The sequence below is a fragment of the Octopus sinensis genome, linkage group LG29 (genome assembly GCF_006345805.1).
Source record: "Octopus sinensis linkage group LG29, ASM634580v1, whole genome shotgun sequence".
NCBI lineage: Eukaryota > Metazoa > Mollusca > Cephalopoda > Octopoda > Octopodidae > Octopus > Octopus sinensis.
The window spans coordinates 11,996,112-12,023,611 of NC_043025.1; the positions used below are offsets into that span (position 1 = coordinate 11,996,112).

General features: G+C 38.9%; 1 protein-coding gene and 1 long non-coding RNA gene across 6 annotated transcripts in view; both read right to left on the reverse strand.

Moving 5' to 3' along the window:
- LOC115226210 (ankyrin and armadillo repeat-containing protein-like) overlaps positions 1-20,713 on the reverse strand; it is a 22,136-nt gene extending 1,423 nt beyond the window's left edge. The window contains exons 1-7 of one of the 5 annotated variants that reach the window (XM_036514824.1): positions 20,611-20,709; positions 18,942-20,558; positions 15,689-15,933; positions 13,521-13,677; positions 12,424-12,571; positions 6,260-6,379; positions 1,348-1,705 (exon numbers count right to left, since the gene is read on the reverse strand). In XM_036514824.1, the coding sequence (XP_036370717.1) occupies positions 1,483-1,705; positions 6,260-6,379; positions 12,424-12,571; positions 13,521-13,677; positions 15,689-15,933; positions 18,942-20,532 (2,484 nt within the window). In that variant the 5' untranslated portion in view covers positions 20,533-20,558; positions 20,611-20,709 and the 3' untranslated portion in view covers positions 1,348-1,482. Of the gene's footprint in view, positions 1-1,347; positions 1,706-6,259; positions 6,380-12,423; positions 12,572-13,520; positions 13,678-15,688; positions 15,934-18,941; positions 20,570-20,610 lie in introns of those variants that run through there. The other 4 variants (XM_036514825.1, XM_029797229.2, XM_036514826.1 and 1 more) reach the window with 4 other exon arrangements.
- A 3,450-nt stretch (positions 20,714-24,163) lies between these two features.
- Positions 24,164-27,500, reverse strand: part of LOC118768434 — a 9,415-nt gene continuing 6,078 nt past the window's right edge. Inside the window, exon 3 of the long non-coding RNA XR_005004277.1 lies at positions 24,164-25,318. This is a non-coding gene — a long non-coding RNA (uncharacterized LOC118768434). The remainder of the gene's footprint in view (positions 25,319-27,500) is intronic.

Sequence of the window (27,500 nt, forward strand, 5' to 3'; positions counted from 1 at the left end):
GGGTAACTTTCTAGGTGCAATCTCAAGGTCAGTCATGACCAAATGGGGTCTCAGCATATATATATATATATATATATATATATGAAAGAAGGTTTGAAAATGCAATGTTAAAGATGTTTATTGACTTGACTGCTTTCACTTTTTTAGAAAAAGATTGTCAAAAGTAAAATGTAAGGCTTTGTTGTATTAAGTACTAGTTGTCACAAAAGTATTAAAATACAGTTATACATTCTTCGATAATAATAAGAAAATGTTCAAAACAGTTTACAAGAAAGTATTCAACAAAAAGTATTATGAGTTCAATAAAAATCATGTTTGTTTGGTAATATATATATATACACACACAGAAGGAGATATATTTAAGAATTCACAAAAAATTGGAGAGGAACTGACCTGTCTTTCTGACATTATGGGCACAGGTGTGGCTGTGTGGTAAGAAGCTGGCTTCCCTACCACATACTTCCGGGTTCAGTCCCACTGCATGGCACCTTGGGCAAGTGTCTTCTACTATAGCCTTGGGGCGACCTAAGCCTTGTGAGTAGATTTGGTAGGTGGAAACTGAAAGAAGCTTGTCGTATACGTATACATTTTATGTGTGTGTCTCTTTGTGTCCCCTCACCATTGCTCGACAGTCGATGGTGTGTTTATCTCCCCGTAACTTAGCAGTTCAGCAAAAGAGACTGATAGAATAAGTACTAGACTTACAAAGAATACATTCTAGGGGTTTATTTCTTTGATTAGAACCGTTTAAGGTGGTGCTCCAGCATGGCCACAGTCAAATGACTGAAACGTGTAACAGAATAAAAGAAAAAATATATATTAAACAGGAGTGGCTGTGTGGTAAGTAGCTTGTTTACCAACCACATGGTTCCGGGTTCAGTCCCACTGCGTGGCACCTTGGCAAGTGTCTTCTACTATAGCCCCGGGCCGACCAATGCCTTGTGAGTGGATTTGGTAGACGGAAACTGAAAGAAACCTGTCGTATATATATATATGTGTGTGTGTGTTTGTCCCCTTAGCATTGCTTGACAACCGATGCTGGTGTGTTTAGGTCCCCGTTACTTAGCGGTTCGGCAAAAAGAGACCGATAGAATAAGTACTGGGCTTACAAAGAATAAGTCCCGGGGTTGATTTGCTCGACTAAAGGCAGTGCTCCAGCATGGCCGCAGTCAAATGACTGAAACAAGTAAAAGAACAAAAAAAAATAATTGCCTACAGATAAAAAGAAAACAAACCCTTACACACAGTGCCTGTCCCAGCATGGCCGCAGTCCAATGACTGAAACCGGCGAGAGCGTAAAAAAAATATTAAAAAACAAGCAGCAGAAATAAATAAGAAATTTTTTACCTCTTCCATAGAACCTTCTAGAGGTTAAACCTTCCACGTTCCTGCCCTCCACCTCACCACCACCACCACCGCCTCATCCTCCTCTTCCTCTTCCTCCACTACCACCAAAAACTGTCAAACACTGCAGCCTCCTTGTCACATGTTATTAGCTCCGACCGTGTCGTCGATATTGGACGTTCCTTCGGGGTTCCAGGGCTTAAGGATGCTGCTCTTGGCCCTCTTCGCAGCCAGCCTGTCCGTCTCGGTGACGTTGATGTCCACACTCACTCCTTCGTGCGCATCCTTGTCCTGCATCATGGGCCACTGGTCTACGTCATTCATCTCGTGATAGGCCCTCTCAAATTTCACCTCATTCAACCTGATGGAATAAACGGAGTGAGCGAGAGTGAGTGAGTGAGTGATTGAAATACAGTTGGGGAATTCATCAGTCATCGATCGTCAATCGTCAATCATTGATCATCAATCGTTGATCATCAATCATTGATCATCAATCGTTGATCATCGATCGTTGATCATCAATCATTGATCATCAATCGATCATCATCAATCGTTGATCATCGATCATCAATCATTGATCATCGATCCTTGTTAGGTCTTTTTTTTTTGTTGGGGATGGGGTGTGGAGGTGTGTGTGCGTGGGTGGGTTGGTGGTGGGATTAGGTATTGAAGGTTTTTTTCTTCGACTCTCTTACAAGAATAAGAAATTGAAGAACTTGATTGATACACACACACACGTGTGTGTGTGTGTGTATGTATCATATATATATATATATATAATATATATATATATATATATTATATATATATATACATGTACACAGACATATGCTTATATGTACCTGTGTGTATATATTTACACATACATATATGTATACACACACATATATATATATATATACATATATATGTATGTATATATATTTGTATATGTATATATATGTGTATATATATATATATATATATATATATATAATATATATATATGTATATATATTTGTATGTATATATATAATGTGTGTATGTATGTAGGTATACATATATATATATGTGTGTATTTATGTAGATATACATATATATATATCGCCCCGTTTCGTGTCCGTTGCCAGCCTCGCCTGGCCCTCGTGCCGGTGGCACATAAAAAGCACCATCCGTTCGTGGCCGTTTGCCAGCTCTGTCTGGCACCAGTGCGGGTGGCACGTAAAAAGCACCCACTACACTCACGGAGTGGTTGGCGTTAGGAAGGGCATCCAGCCATAGAAACACTGCCAGATTTGACTGGGCCTGATGAAGCCTTCTGGCTTCACAGACCCCAGTAGAACCGTCCAACCATGCTAGCATGGAAAACGGACACTAAATGATGATGATGATGATGATGATGTATGTAGGTTTACTTATATATATATGTGTATATATATATATATATATATATATATATATATATATATATATATATATATATATACATATATATATACATATAGATACGTATACATATATACATACATACATACATACATACATATGTGTGTGTATGTATATAGGTATACATATATGTCTATATATAATGATATATAATTGTAAGATCTGAGGATCAAAGTGTAGGAAATTAGTAAGCCTCAAGCAGTCTGTAGAAGGTATAAAAAAAAACAACTTTTGGCAACAATAATAGTTTATGGGTGGAGAAGGTTGAAGATTTTTCCCATATTGAACTTTGATAAGCTGAAAGGTGTTTTCTTTTTATAATTCATGGTTAGCAACCGTAGTTGCTAATCTTGAACTATAAAAAAATTTTTTTCAGGCATGGCTGTGTGGTAAGAAGCTAGTCTCCCAGCTACATGGTTCCAGGTTCAGTCCCACTGCGTGGCACCTTGGGCAAGTGTCTTCTACTGTAGTCTTAGGTCTGCCAAAGTCTTGCAAGTGGATTTGGTAGACAGAAACTGAAAGAAGCCTATCGTATACATATATATATATATATATATACATACATACATACATACATGTGTGTGTGTATGTATGCCTTCATGTTTGGTGGTGGTGGTGGTGGTGGCGGTGGTGGTGGTGGGTGGTGGTGGTGGTGGTGGTTAATAGAGGCAGTTGATGACCATAAAATACATTTCAAGATACATCGACAAGAAACAATTAATTAATATATATATTAATTTATTAACAATTAATTAATATATGTAGATGAGTTAAAACATTTACTGAAGCAATCATGAAAAAACTCAAGAGAAGTTATAAGGTGTTATAATATAAACATATACCTGCATATATAAATATATACTAACTGATGTACCTGGTAATTCCCAGAAAAGTGGGACTTATCTCTTGGTTCTGTTCTCATAACTGTTTTGCTAATCCAATAACAACAATACAAAGTATGTCGTCCTTAAAACGGTTTTTGTGCATTTACAGAGAATACCGAATTGTCTTACATAGGGTCTTGTTTTTAGGAAATCCCAATAAGTTATGAATACCCAAATTGCGAAGTCAGTGGCGTAATGGCATGAAATTAGTTACCCGATAGTAAGAATTCATATAAAGTAGCCCCGAAAAGGGCTTTAACCCTTTAGCGTTCAAATTAATATGTCAGAAGTAATCATTATTCATTTACATTTAAAAAAATTAATCTGGTATTATCTTGTAGCTTCAAGATTTAAAAGATGTAACTGTTTATTTTTAGAATGACATTGCAGGGTAGATGTGAGATACTGGTTCTGGCCAGTTTGAGCATAAAATGAGTAGAATATTTGGGCTGGATATGGCCGGTTTAAACACTAAAGGGTTAATGCATTCCCAGAGTATATAGAACTTAGGAGGAAATACCAATAAGGTATGTATACCAAGATCAGATATGAAATAATAACACTTCAAAGTAAAGAACTCTGAAAAGGGCTTTTGTGTGTTCCCAGAGAATATTACCCTCAGCGGCGCTAGTGTTGAAATAGATTTACAGTGAATGTAGAAACAGAGTGACATTTAGTTTTACAGCAGACATACAAATAAATTTGTACATAGGTTTAAAAATAAAATAGCGTGGATTATCAATATATTTACAACACTTTTGAATATTACAGTTAAATAATAAATACCTGATAATTTGGAGAATCTTATTTAGATTTCAGAGCTTCTTGATAAACCACATTTTTTGGTCTTTCCTTGTGGGGCTTAAATAAACAAATGATTAGGGTTTCTGACCCTTGAGCATCCCACATAAAGTTGGCCATGGGAGAAAACTGGTTCCACGAGATTCAGACCTACCACATCCAAGGACTGCCCCTGGGCCTTGTTAATGCTCATTGCAAAGTTCAGTTTCAAAGGGAATTGCAGGCCCTTGTACTGGAAAGGCATATCCGAGGGAATAAGTGGAATTCTAGGAATGAATACAGGCTCACCGCTTGCTTTACCAGTCTCCAAGACTGTTGGCATTATCTTCTTTATTATAGGTCGTGTGCCATAGCAAAGCTTTGGTGGATCGAGGTTTCAAGGCAACATAACTGGTGCCCCAATCTCAATGTTGTAGCTGATTTCTCGCAGGTACTCAATTGCAAGATTGTTTGCTGCCTGCTCCAGGTGAGGCAGACCAGATGTGGAATTTCCTCGACCTCCCATAGATTGCACTCAGGTGTCCAGGTCAAGTGGAAGCACTCCGTCGGTTACGACGACGAGGGTTCCGGTTGATCTGAATCAACGGAACAGCCTGCTCGTGAAATTAACGTGTAAGTGGCTGAGCACTCCACAGACACGTGTACCCTTAACGTAGTTCTCGGGGATATTCAGCGTGACACAGAGGGTGACAAGGCCGGCCCTTTGAAATACAGGTACAACAGAAACAGGAAGTAAGAGTGAGAGAAAGTTGTGGTGAAAGAGTACAGCAGGGATCACCACCATCCCCTGCCGGAGCCTCGTGGAGCTTTTAGGTGTTTTCGCTCAATAAACACTCACAACGCCCGGTCTGGGAATTGAAACCGCGATCCTGTGACCGCGAGTCCGCTGCCCTAACCACTGGGCCATTGCGCCTCCCCAGGTCAAGTAACGCTTCATTGAAGTGCAGTTTATTTAAGAAAAAGAGTTGTGTAAATGTATATAACATACATGCATATATAAATTCTTTTATTCTTTTACTTGTTTCAGTCATTTTGACTGCGGCCATGCTAGAGCAGTGCCTTTAGTTGAGCAAATCGACCCCAAGACTTATTCAGTCAGTTTTTTTCTTTTGCCTAATTGCTGAGTTACGGAGACATAAACACACCAACACCGATTTTCAGGTGGTGACGAGGCGGGAACAAAGACTGACACAAAGATACACACAGATATATATACATATGTATATACATACATACATATATATATATATATATGTATATATATATACACAGATATATATATATATGTGTGTGTGTGTATATATATATATATATGTGTGACAGGATTTTTTCACTGCCCATCTACCAAATCCACTCACAAGGCTTTGGTCGGCCTGAGGCTATAGGAGAAGACACTCACCCAAGGTGCCATGCAGTGGGACTGAACTCAGAATCAGGTGGTTCGGTAGCAAGCTTTTTACCACACATCCACACCTGCACACACATAATTCAAATTTATAGAAAAACAAAGATGAAGACAGGTGTAGGAACAATGAGCAAGTGTATTAGTTTGATGCTTGGGAAAAATAGAAAAGTACTTTATATTTCGAGCGTATGCTCTTTGACAGTAAGGAATAAGAGAAAATAAACAGAGTGAGAATGAAAATAACGAAGTTATTTCATGTTAAAGTTGTCCTATTTCGGTAATTGTTTGTTTGTTCTAGTTATCAGGATCCTGTGTTTGGGGGTGAATCTTTTTAGGTTAAGGGCCAACGCGGAAACTAAAACAATATAAGAAAGAAGGAATTTTTGGCAACGGTACTTACTGAATTGGGGGAAGCCCCAGTTTCTTGTAATGTTTCCAATTTTCCATGAAACTTTCCGGAAGCTTCCGATCCTGTGTGTAGGTTTGCAGGACTTTGATGAGAAGAGGCTTTTTCCGACATCTTCATGGGCGAGCGAGGAAATGGTGGACGGGCCCAAAGAAATAAAATATGCAGAAAAAGGAAATTTCAAACATTAGGGGTTAATGTACATTATTTACATTATTTACATTTGACGGATATTTGTCCTCATCTTGTTTGCTGTTAACACAACGTTTTGGCTGATATACCCTCCAGCCTTCATCAGGTGTCTTGGGGAAATTTCGAACTTGGATTCTCATTCCTAAGGTATTATTATTATTATTATCATTATTATTATTATTATTATTATTATTATTATTATTATATTATTCTATATTTGACTTTTGCTTTGCATTTGTACAAGTTGGCTCCAAGTCTCACCCAGAGACCTCAAGAGACAACAGGTTGGAAGTTAATGTTGGTGTTATGCCTAGGGTGCCATATATTTGGTTTTGTACATAGTGTTGTACTAGTGAATGTCTAAAAAACCATACGAAAATTATGTTTGTTTTAAAACTTGAGATTACATAGAAAGTATTTTGCGTAGGATATGAACAGTTCCCATGAGCACTATCTTTTGAATTTCTGCCATTTTGAGGTTTCCTGGTATCTGAGTTAGGTAGCAATCAGCCCCTTTTGCTATCATTCCCAGGGCACCTATGACAACAGGTATTATTATTATTATTATTATTATTATTATAATTATTATCATCATCATCATATCATCATCATCATTATTATTATTATTATTATTATTATTATATTTGTACAAGCTGGCTCCAAGTCTCACCCAGAGACCTCAAGAGACAACAGGTTGGAAGTTAATGTTGGTGTTATGCCTAGGGTGCCATATATTTGGTTTTGTACATAGTGTTGTACTAGTGAATGTCTAAAAAACCATACGAAAATTATGTTTGTTTTAAAACTTGAGATTACATAGAAAGTATTTTGCGTAGGATATGAACAGTTCCCATGAGCACTATCTTTTGAATTTCTGCCATTTTGAGGTTTCCTGGTATCTGAGTTAGGTAGCAATCAGCCCCTTTTGCTATCATTCCCAGGGCACCTATGACAACAGGTATTATTATTATTATTATTATTATTATTATTATTATTATTATTATAATTATTATCATCATCATCATCATCATCATTATTATTATTATTATTATTATTATATTTGTACAAGCTGGCTCCAAGTCTCACCCAGAGACCCCAAGAGACAACAAGTTGGAAGTTTATGTTGGTGTTATGCCTAGGGTGCCATATATTTGGTTTTGTACTTAGTGTTGTACTAGTGAATGCCTAAAAAAACCATACGAAAATTATGTTTGTTTTAAAACTTGAGATTACATAGAAAGTATTTTGCGTAGGATATGAGCAGTTCCCATGAGCACTATCTTTTGAATTTTTGCCATTTTGGGGTTTCCTGGTATCTGAGCTAGGTAGCAATCAGCCCCTTTTGCTATTATTCCCAGGGCACCTATGACAACAGGTATTATTATTATTCAGTAGTTTTATTTTTATTTATATAGCGTGCTTTCACTTCACTACCGAGCGCAGCTCTGTGTGCCTTGGGTATGTGCTGTGATTTGTTGTGATGCTCTGATGGTTATTGTATGGAAAGTGTTCTGCGTAGGATGTGTGCAGTGCCTAGTAGTGCAATTTTCTGTATGTTATATGTGTTTGTAAGTCCTGGTGTTTTTGTTATGTATTTGTCTGAATATTTTTTTATCATGCCTAATGCACCTACTATGATAGGAATTGTTTCTGTTTTCAGATTCCACATTCTAGTTACCTCTATTTCCAGGTCTTTGTATTTTGAGAGTTTCTCCATTTCTTTTAGAGACACGTTGTCATCTGCCGGTACTGATACATCAATTAGAAAGCATTTTTTTTCTTCATGGTCTCTGACAACTATATCTGGTCTGTTGGCCTTAATTTCTCTATCTGTGTGTATCGGCATATCCCAGAGTATGGTTGCTTTCTCGTTTTCTGTGACCTTTTCTGGTGTTTGCCTATACCATCTTTTTTCTTTTGTTTATTCCATAATGTTGGCATAGCTTCCAATGTATGTAAGTTCCAACTCTGTCATGTCTGTGAATATATTCCTTCTTAGCCAGGACTGGGCAGCTAGAGATAATATGATTTATTGTTTCTTGTCCATCTCCACATATTCTGCAGTTACTTGTAATATTTCTTTTCATTACATGTTTTTGGTAATTTCTAGTGGGGAGGCTTTGGTCTTGTGCTGCAATTAAAAATCCCTCTGTTTCTGCTTTGAGTCCTGAGCTTCTCAACCATTGCTGGGATTTTTCTTTGTCTATTTCTTTTGCGTTTAGTTTAGTGCAGTATTTACCATGAAGGGGCTTTTCTTGCCATCGTTTTATCATGGTTCGTTGCTGTTCTGTTTTTAGTTTGGATTTCATTTGTTTTATAGCTTTTGTTGTTTCTTCATCTTCTTCTTCTTCTTCATGTTTATTAGGTGGTATGATTTCTTGTTTGTATTTGTCAGCTTCCTTAAATACTGAGAACAGTTTTTTGTTTTGCTCGTGTTTTGCCGCTATCTGGATCAGTTTTCCTTCCTTCTGAAGTAGATATTTTTGCAGTCCTATGGTGGTTATTTTATAGTAGTTTTCCAGCTGTATAAGGCCTCTACCACCTTCTATACGTTGTATATATAGTCTTTCTATGTCAGATTTTGGGTGATGCATCCTAGATCCTGTCATTATTTTTCTTGTTTTCCTATCTATTTTGGTCAGTTCATTTCGTGTCCAGTTAAGGATATTGTAGCTGTAACTATAACTGGGACAGCTAAAGTGTTGATACCTATTATCTTGTTTTTAGCATTGAGCTCTGTGTTTAGTATTGATCTAACTCGTCTATAATATTCTTTTTTTATTTTCTCTTTCATTTGTGTGTGTTGTGTCTTATCTAGTTCATGGATTCCTAAGTATTTGTAAGTTTGGCTTTGGTCTAATTCTTTTATTTCATTGGTTTTATCTAGTGTGATGTTGTTACTCTTAACTAGTTTTCCTCTTTTCATGGTTACTTTGGCGCATTTTTCTAATCCAAATTCATATCTATTTCTTTGGTAAATCCATGAACTGTCTTTAATAGTGTTTCCAGCTGTTTGTCATTTGCAGCGTATAGTTTTAGGTCATCCATATATAAAAGGTGGCTGATCGTTTTGCCGTAACATTTATATCCGCATCCAGTTCTATTTAGCATATCAGATAGAGGTGACAGTGCCAAGCAGAAAAGGAGTGGAGAGAGCGTGTCTCCCTGGAATATTCCTCTTCTAATGGGGATGTCTTTGGTTTCATGAGTCCCTCTTTTGTTTGGAGGTGTAGGACTGTTTGCCATTTATTCATAGAGTGCTCTATGAATTTTACGATTGTTGGTGCTACTTTGTTAATGGCTAGTGTTTCGAGGATCCATGTGTGGGGGATGCTATCAAACGCCTTTTTGTAGTCAATCCAGGCCATACTGAGGCCTTTCTTCTTTCTGTGGCTGTCTTCAGTTATGGCTTTATTAATCATTAGTTGATCTTTACAGCCATATGAGCCTTTGCGGCATCCTTTCTGCTCTTCTGGGAACAGTTTGTTTTCGTCCAGGTGCTTGTTCAGCCTTTGTGATATCACTGCAGTAATGCCTTGAACATAGTAGGGAGGCAGGTTATTGGTCTGTAGTTTTCTGGTTTTTCTGTTTCATTTGATTTGGGAATTAAGATGGTTTTCCCCTTCGTGAGCCATTCAGGCATTGTCTCTGGCTCTGCTAGTACGTTGTTAAAGTTTTCAGCCAGCTTTTTGTGCATTCCTGTTAGATATTTCAACCAGAAGTTGGGGATCTTGTCATGCCCAGGTGCCTTCCAGTTGCTTAGTCTTTGCAGTGCCTGGGTGACCTCTTCAGTTGTTATGGGGGTCCAAAGTTGTTCAGATGCCGAGTTTGTAATTTTGATACTCCTTTTTTTGGTGGTTCGTTCGCTGACCATATCTCTCTCCAGAATTCTTCCAATTCTTCTGCCGTTGGTGCTGCAGTGACTTCTATTTTATTTTTGCCCAGTTCTTGGTAGAACTTTTTGGGGTTGGAGCTGAACTTTTTGTTTTCTTCAAAGAAGCATTGGCGTTTCTTGTACCGGCGGATCCTTTGTGCTTTGGCAAGGATATCTTGCTTCAGCTTTTCTTTTATTTCAGGCAAATCTTTCTCTGTCATGTTATATTTGCGGAGTATTTTTGTTCTCTTTTTGTTGCTCAGTAGCGTTGATTCTTTGCTGATTTCATTAAGAATCGACAGGTCTTTTCTAATTTTTTTTATTTTGCTTTGGATGTTATTTATCCACAGGGTTTGTTTGGGTGGTGGTACTCCTGTTTGGGCAGGTTTGGGTGAGTATCCAGCTTCTTTTGTGGCTGCAGTGGCTGCTGCGTATATTAGGTTATTTAGCTCAGTGATATCACTTTTTTTTGATTCAGTGGCTATCAGTTCAGTGACGGCTAGGTTTATGCTGTTTATAATAGGTGTTGTTATTTCGTTTATTTTGATTCTTGGGAGGTATGGTCGGTGGTCCATTTTGAGCTCTGTGGTTTTCAGTTCTTTGATTATTTTATTTTTTATATTATCATAATCATTAGGCTCCCCTTCGTTGTTTACATCGTGTTTGTTGGGAATGTTGCGTTTGTCTTCGTGTTTTACAGTTTCAGTGTTTATATTATTGGGCATTGTTGTGTGGCTTCTATCTACATTTTCCTGGTGTATGTTTTCTTTTAGGTGTTCTATTTCTATTTCTGATATTTTTTTTTGTTGAGAATGTATCTTCGTACGTTAGCTAATTTATTAGGGTTCATTGCTATATCCAAGTCTATATCTCTATTATTTTCCTTCCATATTTTATATGTATGTGTGTTGTATTTACATTTTTTGGGTAGAGTATGCTGTGAAGTATGCGTGTAAGATAGAAATGTATTCCTCACGTGTCCATTTACGTCTTTTGGGTTTTATTTGCGGGACATGAGGTACAACGTCCGGCCCATTATTTTGACGGTCGTCATTTTCGTAGGGTACCGGTCCGTTTATTTCTGTTGTCACATTATTTCGCACGTGTAGTTTTTCGTACATTTTTTGTTGTAAATTTAATGTACGTACCGCTCGATTGTTATTCTTGGGTTGAATAGTATCGGTGGCATTTAATTTCTTCGTAGTTCCTTTGTACATGGTGTTTGGGGTCGGAGATGATCGTGATGTTTCACGCATGTTTACATGTGTTGCGTTAGAGATGGAGATGATATCGAGTCAAAATACATCATTTCATTTCGAAAATAGTAATAAATTTCAATTAGTATTACTTACTCGGTACAGTCCAATTCTTTGTTAGTAAAACTTTGGCTCCATAGGATGTCCTTGTTTTCGATGTTTGTGGATAGGTTTCGGAGCTCTGAATTATTATTATTATTATTATTATTATTATTATTATTATTATTATTATTATTATTATTATTATCATTATTATTATTATTATTACCCTCCAGCCTTCATCAGGTAATGAAGGCTGGAGGGTATACCAGCTGAAACGTTGTGATAACAACAAACAAGATGAGGACAAATGATGATGATGATGATGATGATGATGTGATGATGATGATGATGATGACAATGACGACGATGATGATGATGTTGATGATGATGATGATGAAGATGATGATGACGATGACGATGTTGATGACGATGTTGATGATGATGATGATGATGATGATGATGATGATGACGACGACAATGATGACTGTTGATGATGATGATGATGATGACGATGTTGACGATGTAGATGATGATGATGATGATGATGATGACAACGATGACAACAATGATGATGACGACGATGATGATGATAATGATGATGATGACGATGATGACGATGTTGACGACGACGATGATGATGATGATGACGATGACGATGATGTTGACGACGACGACGATGATGTTGATGATGTAGATGATGATGATGATGACGACGATGATGATGACAATGTTGATGATGACGATGTTGATGATGATGATGGAGCCCCCCCAAATGAAAAAAACCCGGGCCTTACTTGTGAAGGAGTTGACGCTCGGCTTTGTGGAAGTTTGCAAGATAGGTCAGAGCAATTGCTGCATTGCCTTGGACCCATTGATCCGAAACAAGGAGCAGATGACAGAGGAAGTCTACAGCGTCTATGGCAATTATGGCTTGCGGCACACCTGTGGATAGAAGACAGCCAGGTGAGAGACCGAGAGACGGCATGTGAGAGAAATAAAGGACATGATGAGAAATCGATGTCTGTTTACCCTGATCCCTATCGAGAGAAAAAAAATAAGCAAGCTTGGCCGTGGGGTTACGAAGCTCCCTATGTGACCAGCTGGCTTTGGGTTCAGTCTCAAGACATGGCATCGAGGTGTCTTGTTCAATATATTTCTTTACTACCCACAAGGGGCTAAACACAGAGAGGACAAACAAGGATAGATAAACGGATTAAGTCGATTACATCGACCCCAGTGCGTAACTGGTACCTATTTATTCGACCCCCGAAAGGATGAAAGGCAAAGTTGACCTCGGTGGAATTTGAACTCAGAACATAAAAACAGACGAAATACCTATTTCTTTACTACCCACAAGGGGCTAAGCACAGAGGGGACAAACAAGGACAGACAAATGAAGACAGACAAATGGATTAAGTCGATTATATCGATCCCAGTGCGTAACTGGTACTTAATTTATCTACCGGCAGAATTTGAACTCAGAACGTAGTGACAGACGAAATACCTATTTCTTTACTACCCACAAGGGGCTAAACACAGAGGGGACAAACAAGGACAGACAAACGGATTAAGTCGATTACATCGACCCCAGTGCGTAACCGGTACTTAATTTATCTACCCCGAAAGGATGAAAGGCAAAGTCGACCTTGGTGGAACTTGAACTCAGAACGTAACGGCAGACGAAATACGGCTAAGCATTTCGCCCGGCGTGCTAGCGATTCTGCCAGCTCGCCTTATATATATACACATACACACATACACAAACACTAAGGAAAAGGAAGCAGTCAGAATTTTGGATAATTCTTTATTCGCTTTATTAGGCTACTAATGTATTATCTAAAATTTTGACTGCCTACTTTTTCTTAACACACACACATCCCAAATTAGTTACCTGATCTTGTGTGTGTCAGCCGTGCCACACAATCTGCCGCCAGTGTCAAAATTGCGTCGTTAACAGAATTCTCCAGAAGATCAATCAGTATCCGAATTCCCATCGCCGATGTGATGGCTTTGTCTTCATCTGTAATGATCCGGGCTAAGATAACTATCTGGAAGAGACAACACATATTCGTTACTATCAGCATATATGAACATATATATGTATGTGTGTATATATATATATATCTATATATATAAAACTCTAGTTGTGTGAGTGTCTGTCCCCTTCGATTTAGATTCCTAACTCCTCCCACATTTTGCGGTGCAGTTTAACCAAATTCGGGTATCTTATAGTCGTGCTTAATATCAAGCCCGTCTGACTATTAGCGCGCGTCTACGATGAGTCTACGATTTTAAAAATAATTTAACATCATTTTTTATTCCATTTTAATGCATAAAATGCATCGTGTGTCGATGGCGGCGGAGTTGGCGTCCACGCTCACAGCTGCACCTGTTTGCTTCTCCCCCTTCCCTCCCTCGTGTAGCTGTGGGGAAGGGAGTGTAAAGAAATCAACGTCGTAAAGCGTTGTCAAGGAGACCAGCGTTCTTTTAGAACAACGACTTCATGGCTTGAAGACACCAAAACAAAAATGGCTAAGAAAGCCCGAATTTATAAGGGAAGTAACTCTCTAAAAATGCTTATATAGTTAATACCCTTACAAACCCGAGCAACGCCGGGCGATACTGCTAGTATATATATATATATATCTGTGGAGGTGCAATGGCCCAGTGGTTAGGGCAGCGGACTCACGGTCGTAGGATCGCTGTTTCGATTCCCAGACCGAGCGAAAACACCTAAAGCTCCGCGAGTCTCCTGCAGGGGGTGGTGGTGATCCCTGCTGTACTCTTTCACCACTCTTTCTCCCACTCTTCCTTCTGTTGGCCTGCTCGCTTAGCCAGCAGGTTGGCGTCATTCAAAGGCTAAAACAATCCGAACGCATTGTGACCAGCGATGTGTAACAACATCTGATGGTCTGGTCGGTCATGTGGATATCTATATCTATATATATATATATATATATACACTTTGTTTAAAGCAGCAGAAAATTCAACAAAATCTGTTACTCTGAGTTTCTTGTTGCCGTTCATCAGACAGTTTTTGCTATAACTGTCTGATGAACGGCAACGAGAAACTCAGAGTAACAGATTTTGTTGAATTTTCTGCTGCTTTAAATAAAGCATATTACTCTACCACTGGTATTTGAGTACTCTTTTTTCCACCTTGTTTCACACTTATGTGTTTACTCCGGTATATATATATATATATATCATCATCGTTTAATGTCCGCTTTCCATGCTAGCATGGGTTGGACGATTGTGACTGAGGTCTGGTGAACCAGAAGGCTGCACCAGGCTCCAATCTTGATTTGGCAGAGTTTCTACAGCTGGATGCCCTTCCTAATGCCAACCCCTCCGAGAGTGTAGTGGGTGCTTTTTACATGCCACCGGACTCCAAATTTGCCATCAAGATGTAGGACAAGATACTGTGATAGCCTGGGCTTCAAAGGCCCACAGCTCTTCAATATCCTCCTGAAGGACCTGAGAGACCTGCATGGGTTGGATGCAAATGTCTTTAAAATAAAGCTAGACCTCTTTCTGTCAGGTGTCCCAGACGAACCAACTTCACTGCAGGAGGTGCAGATGAGGGCAGCTGCATCGAACTCTCTCATGCACCAAATGGCAATTGCTAAAAAGCATTCATGAGCCCCAGCATGGCCACAGCTCGTGAGCTGAAACTAGATAATATAAAATAATATAATATATATAAATATCGAATGGTAGTTTTTTAAAAATTTGAAGTAAAATTGTGAAATGGTGTTTGTTTGAAATGTAAAATAAAAATTAAAACACACACACACACCTGCACACACATACACACCTGCACACACACACATACACACCTGCACACACACACACACACACCTGCACATACACACACACACACACCTGCACACACACACACAAACACACCTGCACACACACACACCTGCACACACACACACACACACCTGCACACACATACACACCTGCACACACACACACACACACCTGCACACACACACACTGACACACACACACCTGCACACGCACAGGATGGATTAACGAACATGATACAAATACCTGGAATGCGCTGCTGCAACGAAAGTATTCGTCATCAGACTCAAGGAACGCCCGGAACCAAGACAGCCTGACGCCACCCAGCTCCGCCATTTCCCTCTGCTGCGACGTACTGTTGTATGCGAACGTCGCCAGTGCCATGCCTGCGGTGAGCTGCGCCTTCTTATCCCCGCAGTGCAACAAATTCATGATGAGAGAATAGCTGAAGTTCGTGCATCGTTTAACAGTTTCCATGGTTGTCAGATTACCTGGAAGATTAATGAGATATATTGAGCTTGCTTTTCAACCACACGGTTCTGGGTTTCAACACCACTCTGGTCAGCCCGAGGCTATAGTGTCTTATTTCTTTATTGCCCACAAGGGGCTAAACATAGAGGGGACAAACAAGGACAGACAAAAGAATTAAGTCGATTATATCGACCCAAGTGCATAACTGGTACTTATTTAATCGACCCCGAAAGGATGAAAGGCAAAGTTGACCTCGGCGGAATTTGAACTCAGAACGTAGCGGCAGAAAAAAATACCTATTCCTACACTACCCACAAGGGGCTAGACACAGAGGGGACAAACAAGGAAAGACAAAGGGATTAAGTCGATTATATTGACCCCAGTGCATCACTGGTACTTTATTTATCGACTCCGAAAGGATGAAAGGCAAAGTCGACCTCAGCAGAATTTGAACTCAGAACGTAACGGCAGACGAAATACCTATTTCTTTACTACCCACAAGGGGCTAAACATAGAGGAGACAAACAAGGACAGACAAAGGGATTAAGTCGATCATATCGACCCCAGTGCATAACTGGTACTTAATTTATCGACCCGAATGGATGAAAGGCAAAGTTGACCTCAGCAGAATTTGAACTCAGAACGTAACGGCAGACAAAATACCTATTTCTTTACAACCCACAAGGGGCTAAACACAGAGAGGACAAACAAGGACAGACAAAAGAATTAAGTCGATTATATCGACCCCAGTGCATAACTGGTACTTATTTAATCGACCCCAAAAGGATGAAAGGCAAACTCGACCTCAGCAGAATTTCAACTCAGAACGAAATACCGCTAAGCATTTTGGGTTTCAACACCACTTTGGTCAGCCCGAGGTTATAGTGTTTTTGTTTACATCATCAGTGAACTAAACCCCATATTCTGTATATATGTGTGTGTGTGTGTGTGTGTGTGCGTTTGCGTGCGTGTGTGTGTGTGTGTGTACAATGGGCTTATTCAGTTTCCATCTACAAAATCCACCAAATTCTCTCACCACAAGGGCTTTGGTTGCCCGAGGCTGTAGTTAAAGGCATTTGCCGAAAATGTTAGTGGGACTGAACCCAGGACCACGTGGTTGGGAAGCAAGCATCTTAACACACAGCCCTACATATGCCTATATGAATTAATGAGTTAAGGCGGCGAGCTGGCAGAAACGTTAGCACGCCGGGCGAAATGCATAGCCGTATTTCGTCTGCCATTACGTTCTGGGTTCAAATTCTGCCGAGGTCGACTCTGCCTTTCATCCTTTCCGGGTCGATGAATTTAGTACCAGTTATGCACTGGGGTCGATGTAATTGACTTGATCCGTTTGTCTGTCCCTGTTTGTCCCCTCTGTGCTTAGCCCCTTGTGGGCAGTAAAGAAAAAGGTATTTCGTCTGCCATTACGTTCTGAGTTCAAATTCTGCCGAGGTCGACTTTGCCTTTCATCCTTTTGGGATCGATAAATTAAGTACCAGTTACGCACTGGGGTCGATCTAATCGACTCGATCCATTTGTCTGTCCTTGTTTGTCCCCTCTGTGCTTAGCCCCTTGTGGGCAGTAAAGAAAAAGGTATTTTGCCTGCCGTTACGTTCTGAGTTCAAATTCTGCCAAGGTCGACTTTGCCTTTCATCCTTTCGGGGTCGATAAATTAAGTACCAGTAACGCACTGGGGTCGATGTAATCGACTTAATCCGTTTGTCTGTCCCCTCTGTGTTTAGCCCCTTGTGGGTAGTAAAGAAATATATATGAATTAATGAGTATTACATTACAGACGAAATACCTATTTCTTTACTACCCACAAGGGGCTAAACACAGAGGGGACAAACAAGGACAGACAAACGGATTAAGTCTATTATATCGACCCCAGTGCATAACTGGTACTAAATTCATCGACCCCGAAAGGATGAAAGGCAAAGTCGACCTCGGCAGAATTTGAACTCAGAATGTAGCGCAGACGAAATACCTATTTCTTTACTACCCAGAAGCGGACAAACGGATGAAGTCGATTACATTGACCCCAGTGCGTAACTGGTACTTAATTTATCGACCCCGAAAGGATGAAAGGCAGAGTCTACCTAGGCGGAATTTGAACCCAGAATGTAGCGCAGACGAAATACCTATTTCTTTACTACCCAGAAGGGGACAAACAGATGAAGTCGATTACATTGACCCCAGTGCATAACTGGTACTTAATTTATCGACCCCGAAAGGATGAAAGGCAGAGTCGACCTCAGCAGAATTTGAACTCAGAACGTAACGGCAGGCGAAATACCAATTTTTTTACTACCCACAAGGGGTTAAACACAGAGGGGACAAACAAGGACAGACAAACGGATTAAGTCGATTAGATCGGCTCCCAGTGCATAACTGGTACTTAATTTATCGACCCCGAAAGGATGAAAGGCAGAGTCGACCTCGGCAGAATTTGAACTCAGAACATAACGGCAGGCAAAATACCAATTTCTTTACTACCCAGAAGGGGACAAACGGATGAAGTCGATTACATTGACCCCAGTGCATAACCGGTACTTAATTTATCGACCCCCGAAAGGATGAAAGGCAGAGTCAACCTAGGCGGAATTTGAACCCAGAATGGCCGTTTGCCAGCTCTGTCTGGCCCCCGTGTTGGTGGCACGTAAAAGCACCATCCGTCCGTGTCCGTTGCCAGCCTCGCCTGGCCCCCGTGCTGGTGACACGTAAAAGCACCATCCGTTCGTGGCCGTTTGCCAGCTCTGTCTGGCACCTGTGCGGGTGGCACGTAAAAAGCACCCACTACACACATGGAGTGGTTGGTGTTAGGAAGGGCATCCAGCCGTAGAAACACTGCCAGATCTGACTGGGCCTGATGAAGCCTTCCAGCTTCACAGACCCCAGTAGAACCGTCCAACCCATGCTAGCATGGAAAACGGACGCTAAATGATGATGATGATGAATGTAACGGCAGAATATTGTGAATATGAAAGGGTAAATAATGATAAAATTGTGCAAAAGTTTTAAGACTAACCTAAGGATATGTAGGCCAGAGTCAGAGCTGCTTCCACTTTGATATAGAGATTTTTAGAATTGGCCATTAATGCCGTCAGCTGTTTGGCACCGTTGGTTTGGGTAATTAGTTGCTGGTTGTTGTGATAGGCTACAAATCCAGTAGCAACACACAGGTGACGTAGAGTGCGAGTGGCACTGAGGACGATATCCTCTCGTTGCGTTCGTAATAGTTGGACAAGGGTCAAAGTTCCTTGGGGAGCAATTTCGTTTCGGTAACTGATCGGGCCCTGGGCGAGCACACTGAGCGCCTCAGAACCTATATAATGAAGGTTCTCGGTCATTGATTTGATGAAGCTCAATAAAAGGGGCACCCCCATTCTTGTGGCCATCATGCGTTGGATGTAGACGTCAGTTCCCGCAATTGCCCAAAGGCTGCTGGCCGTTTTCTCTTGAAGCTTCTCTGACCTCCCTCTGCTGAACAGATGCATGAGGTATTTATCAAGCTGTTCGTTCAATAGTATCTTCTGCGTCTGTGGGTTGTTTATGGCAAGATAATGGATAGTATCAACGGCGTTTAACTGCAACTCACGCACACGGACCTTAGTGAGAATCATAGTCAAAGGGACACAGATTCCTTTCTCTATAAAGGCATACTGAGCGGCGGGGTTTGACTTTACAAAGCTTTGAACGGCGTTTGTCAAATCGTTGCTCAGGGATTTACTGCTGTAGTAGAGCTTAAACAGATTGATCACGCTGGCGAACAAATTCTCCGTGTTGACCACAGCAGCTTGGTTTTCGGGTTTCGAAGCCGCAATGTTGGAGAGAACTTGAAGTGATGTAACAAGGACATCGGTGTTCGTTTGTCTGGTGAGGACATCCACTAAAATTGCTGGAATATTTTCTTCAATCTCGGCATCGGCATGTTCCGGAACATTCGCAAGTTCCATTAAAAGCATCGTGGTAGCCTTTAATACTTCCCGATCCGATGATTTCAGGAGCTTTGCTAGAGTGACCAACACACCTTTTTTGACCATATCTCTTGCCGTCTGTTCACACTGTACCATGTTCAACAAGGACCGTACGATGGGGCTTTGAACACTGGGGTATATGTTCCCACGCAGCAGTTTTATCAAAGCACTTATGCCACCTTCATGAAGCAGACAATTCCAATTTGGGTTGACCCCTTCCGTTGACTCCTCATATGGCTCCGTCAGCATCTCAAGACACTCGGCAGCTTTTACAGCCTCTTTGATGATATCCGACAGCAGACACTGGAACAATTTCTTCCAGACGGGAAGTTCCGGGAACTTGGTATCAATAAAGTACTGAAGAATAGCTTTATCGTTGTTTAGTAGGGAAATCTCAACGGCCCCTTGCCCTTTGGAATTCTGGGCATTTATTTTGGCCCCTTTTTTTATCAAGAATTGCACACATTCTAGTTTACCCCCTGTTACAGCCAGCAGAAAAGGTGTTGAGTTCAAGTCATCCGTAGTCTCATATTCCAACAGTTCCGGGTCTTCTTCAATGTATTTCTCCACAGACAAAATATAACCAGCCAAAGCAGCATGATGAATCTGGGCCCAACCCTGGGCATCCATTTCAGTCGACATCGTGATTGCTTATAATGCTTCTTATCTTCACTTATAATGCTTGAATGCTTCTTATTGTCACTTATAATGTTTGTTATTGTCACTTATAATGCTTGCTATTGTCACTTATAATGCTTATTGTTACTTATAATGCTTATTGTCACTTATAATGCTTATTATTACTTATAATGCTTATTATTACTTATAATGCTTCTTGTCACTTATAATGCTTATTATTACTTATAATGCTTATTGTTACTTATAATGCTTATTGTCACTTATAATGCTTATTGTCAGTTATAATGCTTATTGTTACTTATAATGCTTATTGTCAGTTATAATGCTTATTGTTACTTATAATGCTTATTGTCACTTATAATGCTTATTATTACTTATAATGCTTATTGTTACTTATAATGCTTATTGTCACTTATAATGCTTATTGTTACTTATAATGCTTGTTTTTTGTTACTTATAATGCTTATTGTCACTTATAATGCTTATTGTCACTTATAATGCTTATTGATACTTATAATGCTTATTGTCACTTATAATGCTTATTGTCACTTATAATGTTTATTGTTACTTATAATGCTTATTGTCACTTATAATGCTTATTGTCACTTATAATGCTTATTATTACTTATAATGCTTATTGTCACTTATAATGCTTCTTATTACTTATAATGCTTATTGTCACTTATAATGCTTATTGTCACTTATAATGCTTATTGTTACTTATAATGCTTATTGTCACTTATAATGCTTATTGTCACTTATGTTTGTTATCGTCACTTATAATGCTTATTGTCACTTATAATGCTTATTGTCACTTATAATGCTTATTGTTACTTATAATGCTTATTGTCACTTATAATGCTTATTATTACTTATAATGCTTATTGTCACTTAAAATGCTTATTATTACTTATAATGCTTATTGTCACTTAAAATGCTTATTATTACTTATAATGCTTATTGTCAGTTATAATGCTTATTGTCACTTATAATGCTTATTGTCACCTATAATGCTTATTATTACTTATAATGCTTATTGTCACTTATAATGCTTATTATTACTTATAATGCTTATTGTTACTTATAATGCTTATTGTCACTTATAATGCTTATTATTACTTATAATGCTTATTGTCACTTATAATGCTTATTGTTACTTATAATGCTTATTGTCACTTATAATGCTTATTGTTACTTATAATGCTTATTGTCACTTATAATGCTTATTGTTACTTATAATGCTTATTGTCACTTATAATGCTTATTGTCACTTATAATGCTTATTGTTACTTATAATGCTTATTATTACTTATAATGCTTGTTATTGTTACTTATAATGCTTATTATTACTTATAATGTTTATTGTCACTTATAATGCTTATTGTCACTTATAATGCTTATTGTCACTTATAATGCTTATTATTACTTATAATGCTTAATGTCACTTATAATGCTTATTGTCACTGATAATGCTTATTATTACTTATAATGCTTATTATTACTTATAATGCTTATTGTCACTTATAATGCTTATTGTCACTTATAATGCTTATTGTTACTTATAATGCTTATTGTCACTTATAATGCTTATTGTTACTTATAATGCTTATTATTACTTATAATGCTTATTATTACTTATAATGCTTATTGTCACTTATAATGCTTATTGTTACTTATAATGCTTAATGTCACTTATAATGCTTATTGTCACTGATAATGCTTATTATTACTTATAATGCTTATTATTACTTATAATGCTTATTGTCACTTATAATGCTTATTGTCACTTATAATGCTTATTGTTACTTATAATGCTTATTGTCACTTATAATGCTTATTGTTACTTATAATGCTTATTATTACTTATAATGCTTATTATTACTTATAATGCTTATTGTCACTTATAATGCTTATTGTTACTTATAATGCTTATTATTACTTATAATGCTTATTGTCACTTATAATGCTTATTGTTACTTATAATGCTTATTATTACTTATAATGCTTATTGTCACTTATAATGCTTATTGTTACTTATAATGCTTATTGTCACTTATAATGCTTTATTGTTACTTATAATGCTTATTGTCACTTATAGTGCTTATTATTACTTATAATGCTTATTGTCACTTATAATGCTTATTATTACTTATAATGCTTATTGTCACTTATAATGCTTATTGTTACTTATAATGCTTATTGTTACTTATAATGCTTATTATTACTTATAATGCTTATTGTCACTTATAATGCTTATTATTACTTATAATGCTTATTGTCACTTATAATGCTTATTATTACTTATAATGCTTATTGTCACTTATAATGCTTATTGTTACTTATAATGCTTATTGTCACTTATAGTGCTTATTATTACTTAATGCTTATTGTCACTTATAATGCTTATTATTACTTATAATGCTTATTGTCACTTATGCTTATTGTTACTTATAATGCTTATTGTTACTTATAATGCTTATTATTACTTATAATGCTTATTGTCACTTATAGTGCTTATTATTACTTATAATGCTTATTGTCACTTATAATGCTTATTGTCACTTATAATGCTTATTGTTACTTATAATGCTTATTGTCACTTATAATGCTTATTGTCACTTATAGTGCTTATTGTTACTTATAATGCTTATTGTCACTTATAATGCTTATTGTTACTTATAATGCTTATTATTACTTATAATGCTTATTGTTACTTATAATGCTTATTATTACTTATAATGCTTATTGTCACTTATAGTGCTTATTATTACTTATAATGCTTATTGTCACTTATAATGCTTATTGTCACTTATAATGCTTATTGTCACTTATAATGCTTATTGTTACTTATAATGCTTATTGTCACTTATAATGCTTATTGTTACTTATAATGCTTATTGTTACTTATAATGCTTATTAGTACTTATAATGCTTATTGTCACTTATAATGTTTATTATTACTTATAATGCTTATTGTCACTTATAATGCTTATTGTTACTTATAATGCTTATTGTCACTTATAATGCTTATTATTACTTATAATGCTTATTGTTACTTATAATGCTTATTGTCACTTATAATGCTTATTGTTACTTATAATGCTTATTATTACTTATAATGCTTATTGTTACTTATAATGCTTATTACTTATAATGCTTATTGTCACTTATAATGCTTGTTATTGTTGTTGTTGCTGCTGCTGCTCCTCTCGTTGCTATTGCTGTTGTTGTTGTTGTTGTTGTTACTCTTGCAGGTGCTGTTGCTGCTGCTGTGGTTGTTTAATAACTATTGGGGCTTCGTTCAGTTTCTTCGGTTTTCTCTTCCTCGCAAGCACCACCAACAACAACAACAAATACAGCACCTCCGCCTCCACAACCGCCGCCACCGCCGCCGCCGCCGCCACCACCACCACCGCCACCTTTGCCACTACAACCACTACCACTGCAGTCACTACTACAACTCAACTACAATGTTACTATGACCGATACAGTAACCACCACAGCTGCTGCTACTACTACTACTACTACTACTATTGTTACTACCACCACACTACCACTACCACTGAAACTACTATTGTAACCACTATGACCACTTCTGCCACTACTACAACAATACTAATGTCACAGTTGCTGCTGCTGCTACTACTACTACTACTACTACTACTACTACTACTACTACTACTAATACTACTACTAATACGCTAACACATTCACCACCATTTCTCCCATTATCAATGATTCTATGACAAAAGGGAAAAGAGGGAGTTTTGCTGCTATGATAGTTGGATGGGAAGAATTCCTTGGGGGTCTTGTTTGGTGGTCAGAATCTGGCGGTCAGTTCCTGTACTGTGCGGCCCCCCCTCCTATAAAATACTCTTGGCACTTGTGGTTTACTGTTGTTGGTGATCAGTGGTCACCCGTACTGTATGGCCCCTGAAGGACCTCCTGCCCTGTAGGACTCCTCTATGCGACTGTGGTTTACTGCAAGGGCCAGCAGCCACCTGTAACATTTAGGGGTCAGTGGGTCAGTTACAGCAGTAGTCAGTAACCTCCAGCACTGTCCGACTGTCTATAGATCCTTATAGGGCCTTCTATCATCTTCTCTCGGTGCTTGGTGTTTACTGTTAGGGGTCACCAGACTCCGGTAACACTCAATGGTTTCCTGTATGGGGTGGGGGTCAGTTAGTTACTACAGTGTTTAGTGACCTTCTGCTCTATATGGCCCTTTATGGATTCTTCTAGGTGCATAGGTTTATAGATGGGGGTCAGAAAAACTCTTGTAAGAGTTATAGTAGTGGTCAGTGGGTTCCTCTAAGGTTCAGCAGATGTTGGCTGGTGGAGAGGTGGAGAGGTGGGGTGGTCACCGAGTTCCTGAAGGATGGATTTGGAGTAAAGTTTTTATAAGGTAGGGACAGGGATAAGGGGAGGGGGGACAATGAGCATAGGGCTCAGTGAGCTCCTGTAGGGGTCAGTATGCTTCTCTAGGTCACAGTAGGTTGCTATAAGGGACAGTTGATGTAGAGGGTAGTGTACCCTTGCATGGGCTAGTATGTTCGCGTAGGGGACAGTGGACCCCTGTACAAGCCAGTGTGCTGCTGTGAGAGATTGGGTATTTCTATAGGGGACAGTTGGTGTAGGGTTTAGTGGGCCCCTGTAAGGGACAGTAGAATTCAGTGGGCTCCAGTAGCATTCAGTATACTACTATAGGGATTTTGTTCTGCCTGTAGTTGTTAGTCATCTCCTTTAAGGTTCACTGGGACACTGAAACAATCAGGGAACATTCTGGTACCTGAAACATAGAGAATTAGAATGAGGGGTTTAAACATCATCAATATAGCAGGGTTATTTAGCGGTCAGCAATATTTACTCTTTTACTCGTTTCAGTCATTTGACTGCGGCCATGCTGGAGCACCGCCTTTTAATCGAGCAACTCGACCCCGGGACTTATTCTTTTGTAAGCCCAGTACTTATTCTATCGGTTCTCTTTTTGCCGAACCGCTAAGTAACGGGGACGTAAACACACCAGCATTGGTTGTCAAGCAATGCTAGGGGGACAAACACAGACACACAAACACACACACGCACACATATATATATACATATATACGACGGGCTTCTTTCAGTTTCCGTCTACCAAATCCACTCACAAGGCTTTGGTCGGCCCGAGGCTATAGTAGAAGACACCTGCCCAAGGTGCCACACAGTGGGACTGAAAAAAGGACATAAAAAGCACATGATTCCCCGATGAGATTTGAACCCATTCCTCTATTGTTAAAGGAGCAACCACATTCTAGATGACACTAAAATAAAACACGATAAACTGTTTCTGCTACAGTAATTCTTTCTAATATAGGCACAAGGCTTGGAATTTTATGGGAGAGAATTCCAACTGGGCTTCTTTCAGTTTCCGTCTTTCAAATCCACTGACAAGGCTTTGGTCGGCCCGAGGCTATAACAGAACCATGTGATGGGAAGCAATCTTCTAATTTATTTATTGCCCACAAGGAGCTAAATGCAAAGGGGACAATCAAAGACAGACATAGGTATTAAGTCGATTACATCGACCCCAGTGCGTAACTGGTACTTAATTTATTGACCCCGAAAGGATGAAAGGCAAAGTTGACCTCGGCAGAATTTGAACTCAGAACGTAACGGCAGACGAAATACCTATTTCTTTACTACCCACAAGGGGCTAAACACAGAGGGGACAAACAAGGCCAGACATAGGTATTAAGTCGATTATATCGACCCCAGTGTGTAACTGGTACTTAATTTATCGACCCAAAAAAGGATGAAAGGCAAAGTCGACCTCGGCGGAATTTGAACTCAGAACGTAACGGCAGACGAAATACCGCTAAGCATTTCACCCGGCGTGCTAACATAAAATCACATGTCAAAACACATATGGTTGTGATGCATGTACTTGGTGTACCCTTATCACCGGGTAGTCATGGTGGGTATACTGGGCTTCGTATATTTTACCCTAGTGTCACTTTGATGGCATGAACTGCAACCTGAAGAAAATTCTAACTGGGCCCCACCTGCAAGGTCATGTGCTGTTTATCTTGATATGAGATCACCATGTCATGCACATGATTGTGATGCATGTGCCTGGTGTACCCTTATCACCGGGTAGACATGATGGGTATACTGGGCTTCGTATATTTTACCCCAGTGTCACTTTGATGGCATGACTGCAACCTGAAGAAAATTCTAGCTGGGCCCACCTGCAAGGTCATGTGCTGTTTATCTTGATATGAGATCACCATGTCATGCACATATGGTTGTGATGCATGTGCCTGGTGTACCTTTATCAGACGGGTAGTCATGATGGGTATATTGGGCTTCGTATATTTTACCCCAGTGTCACTTTGATGGCATGAACTGCTCTCTCACTCAATAATAATAATCCTTTCTATGATAGGAACAAGACCTGAAATATGAGGGGCAGGGACTAGTCGATTTACTTAATTTATCGACCCCAAAAGGATGAATGGTAAAATCAACCTTGGCAGAATTTGAACTCAGATGGACAAAATGCTGGTAAGCATTTTGGCCAATGTGCTAATGATTCTGCCAGCTCACTACCTTACTCAATAATAATAATAATAATAATAATAATTAATTCTTTTTTATTGGCCACAAGGGCTGACATGCATGATTTGAAACATGAAGGGACAAGACAGGACGAAAGGTTACAAAGGGTTTTGCCGTTTTTGAAAAACATCGAGTAAAAACTGTATAACAATAATTATAAAACAATGAAAAACTCCCAAAAGGGGGAGATGTTTCGAAAGGTTCCTTGTGGAAAAAACCCTACAAAAGCCAACGGGAGCCTGGTCAAAAAAGGGGTGTAGAGAGTCCCCTTTTTTCTCCTTTTACATTACCTTTTACTTGTTTCAGTCATTTGACTGTGGCAATATGTATTAAGAATCTGGGTACTTTACCAACAGTATATTGGATAAATACTA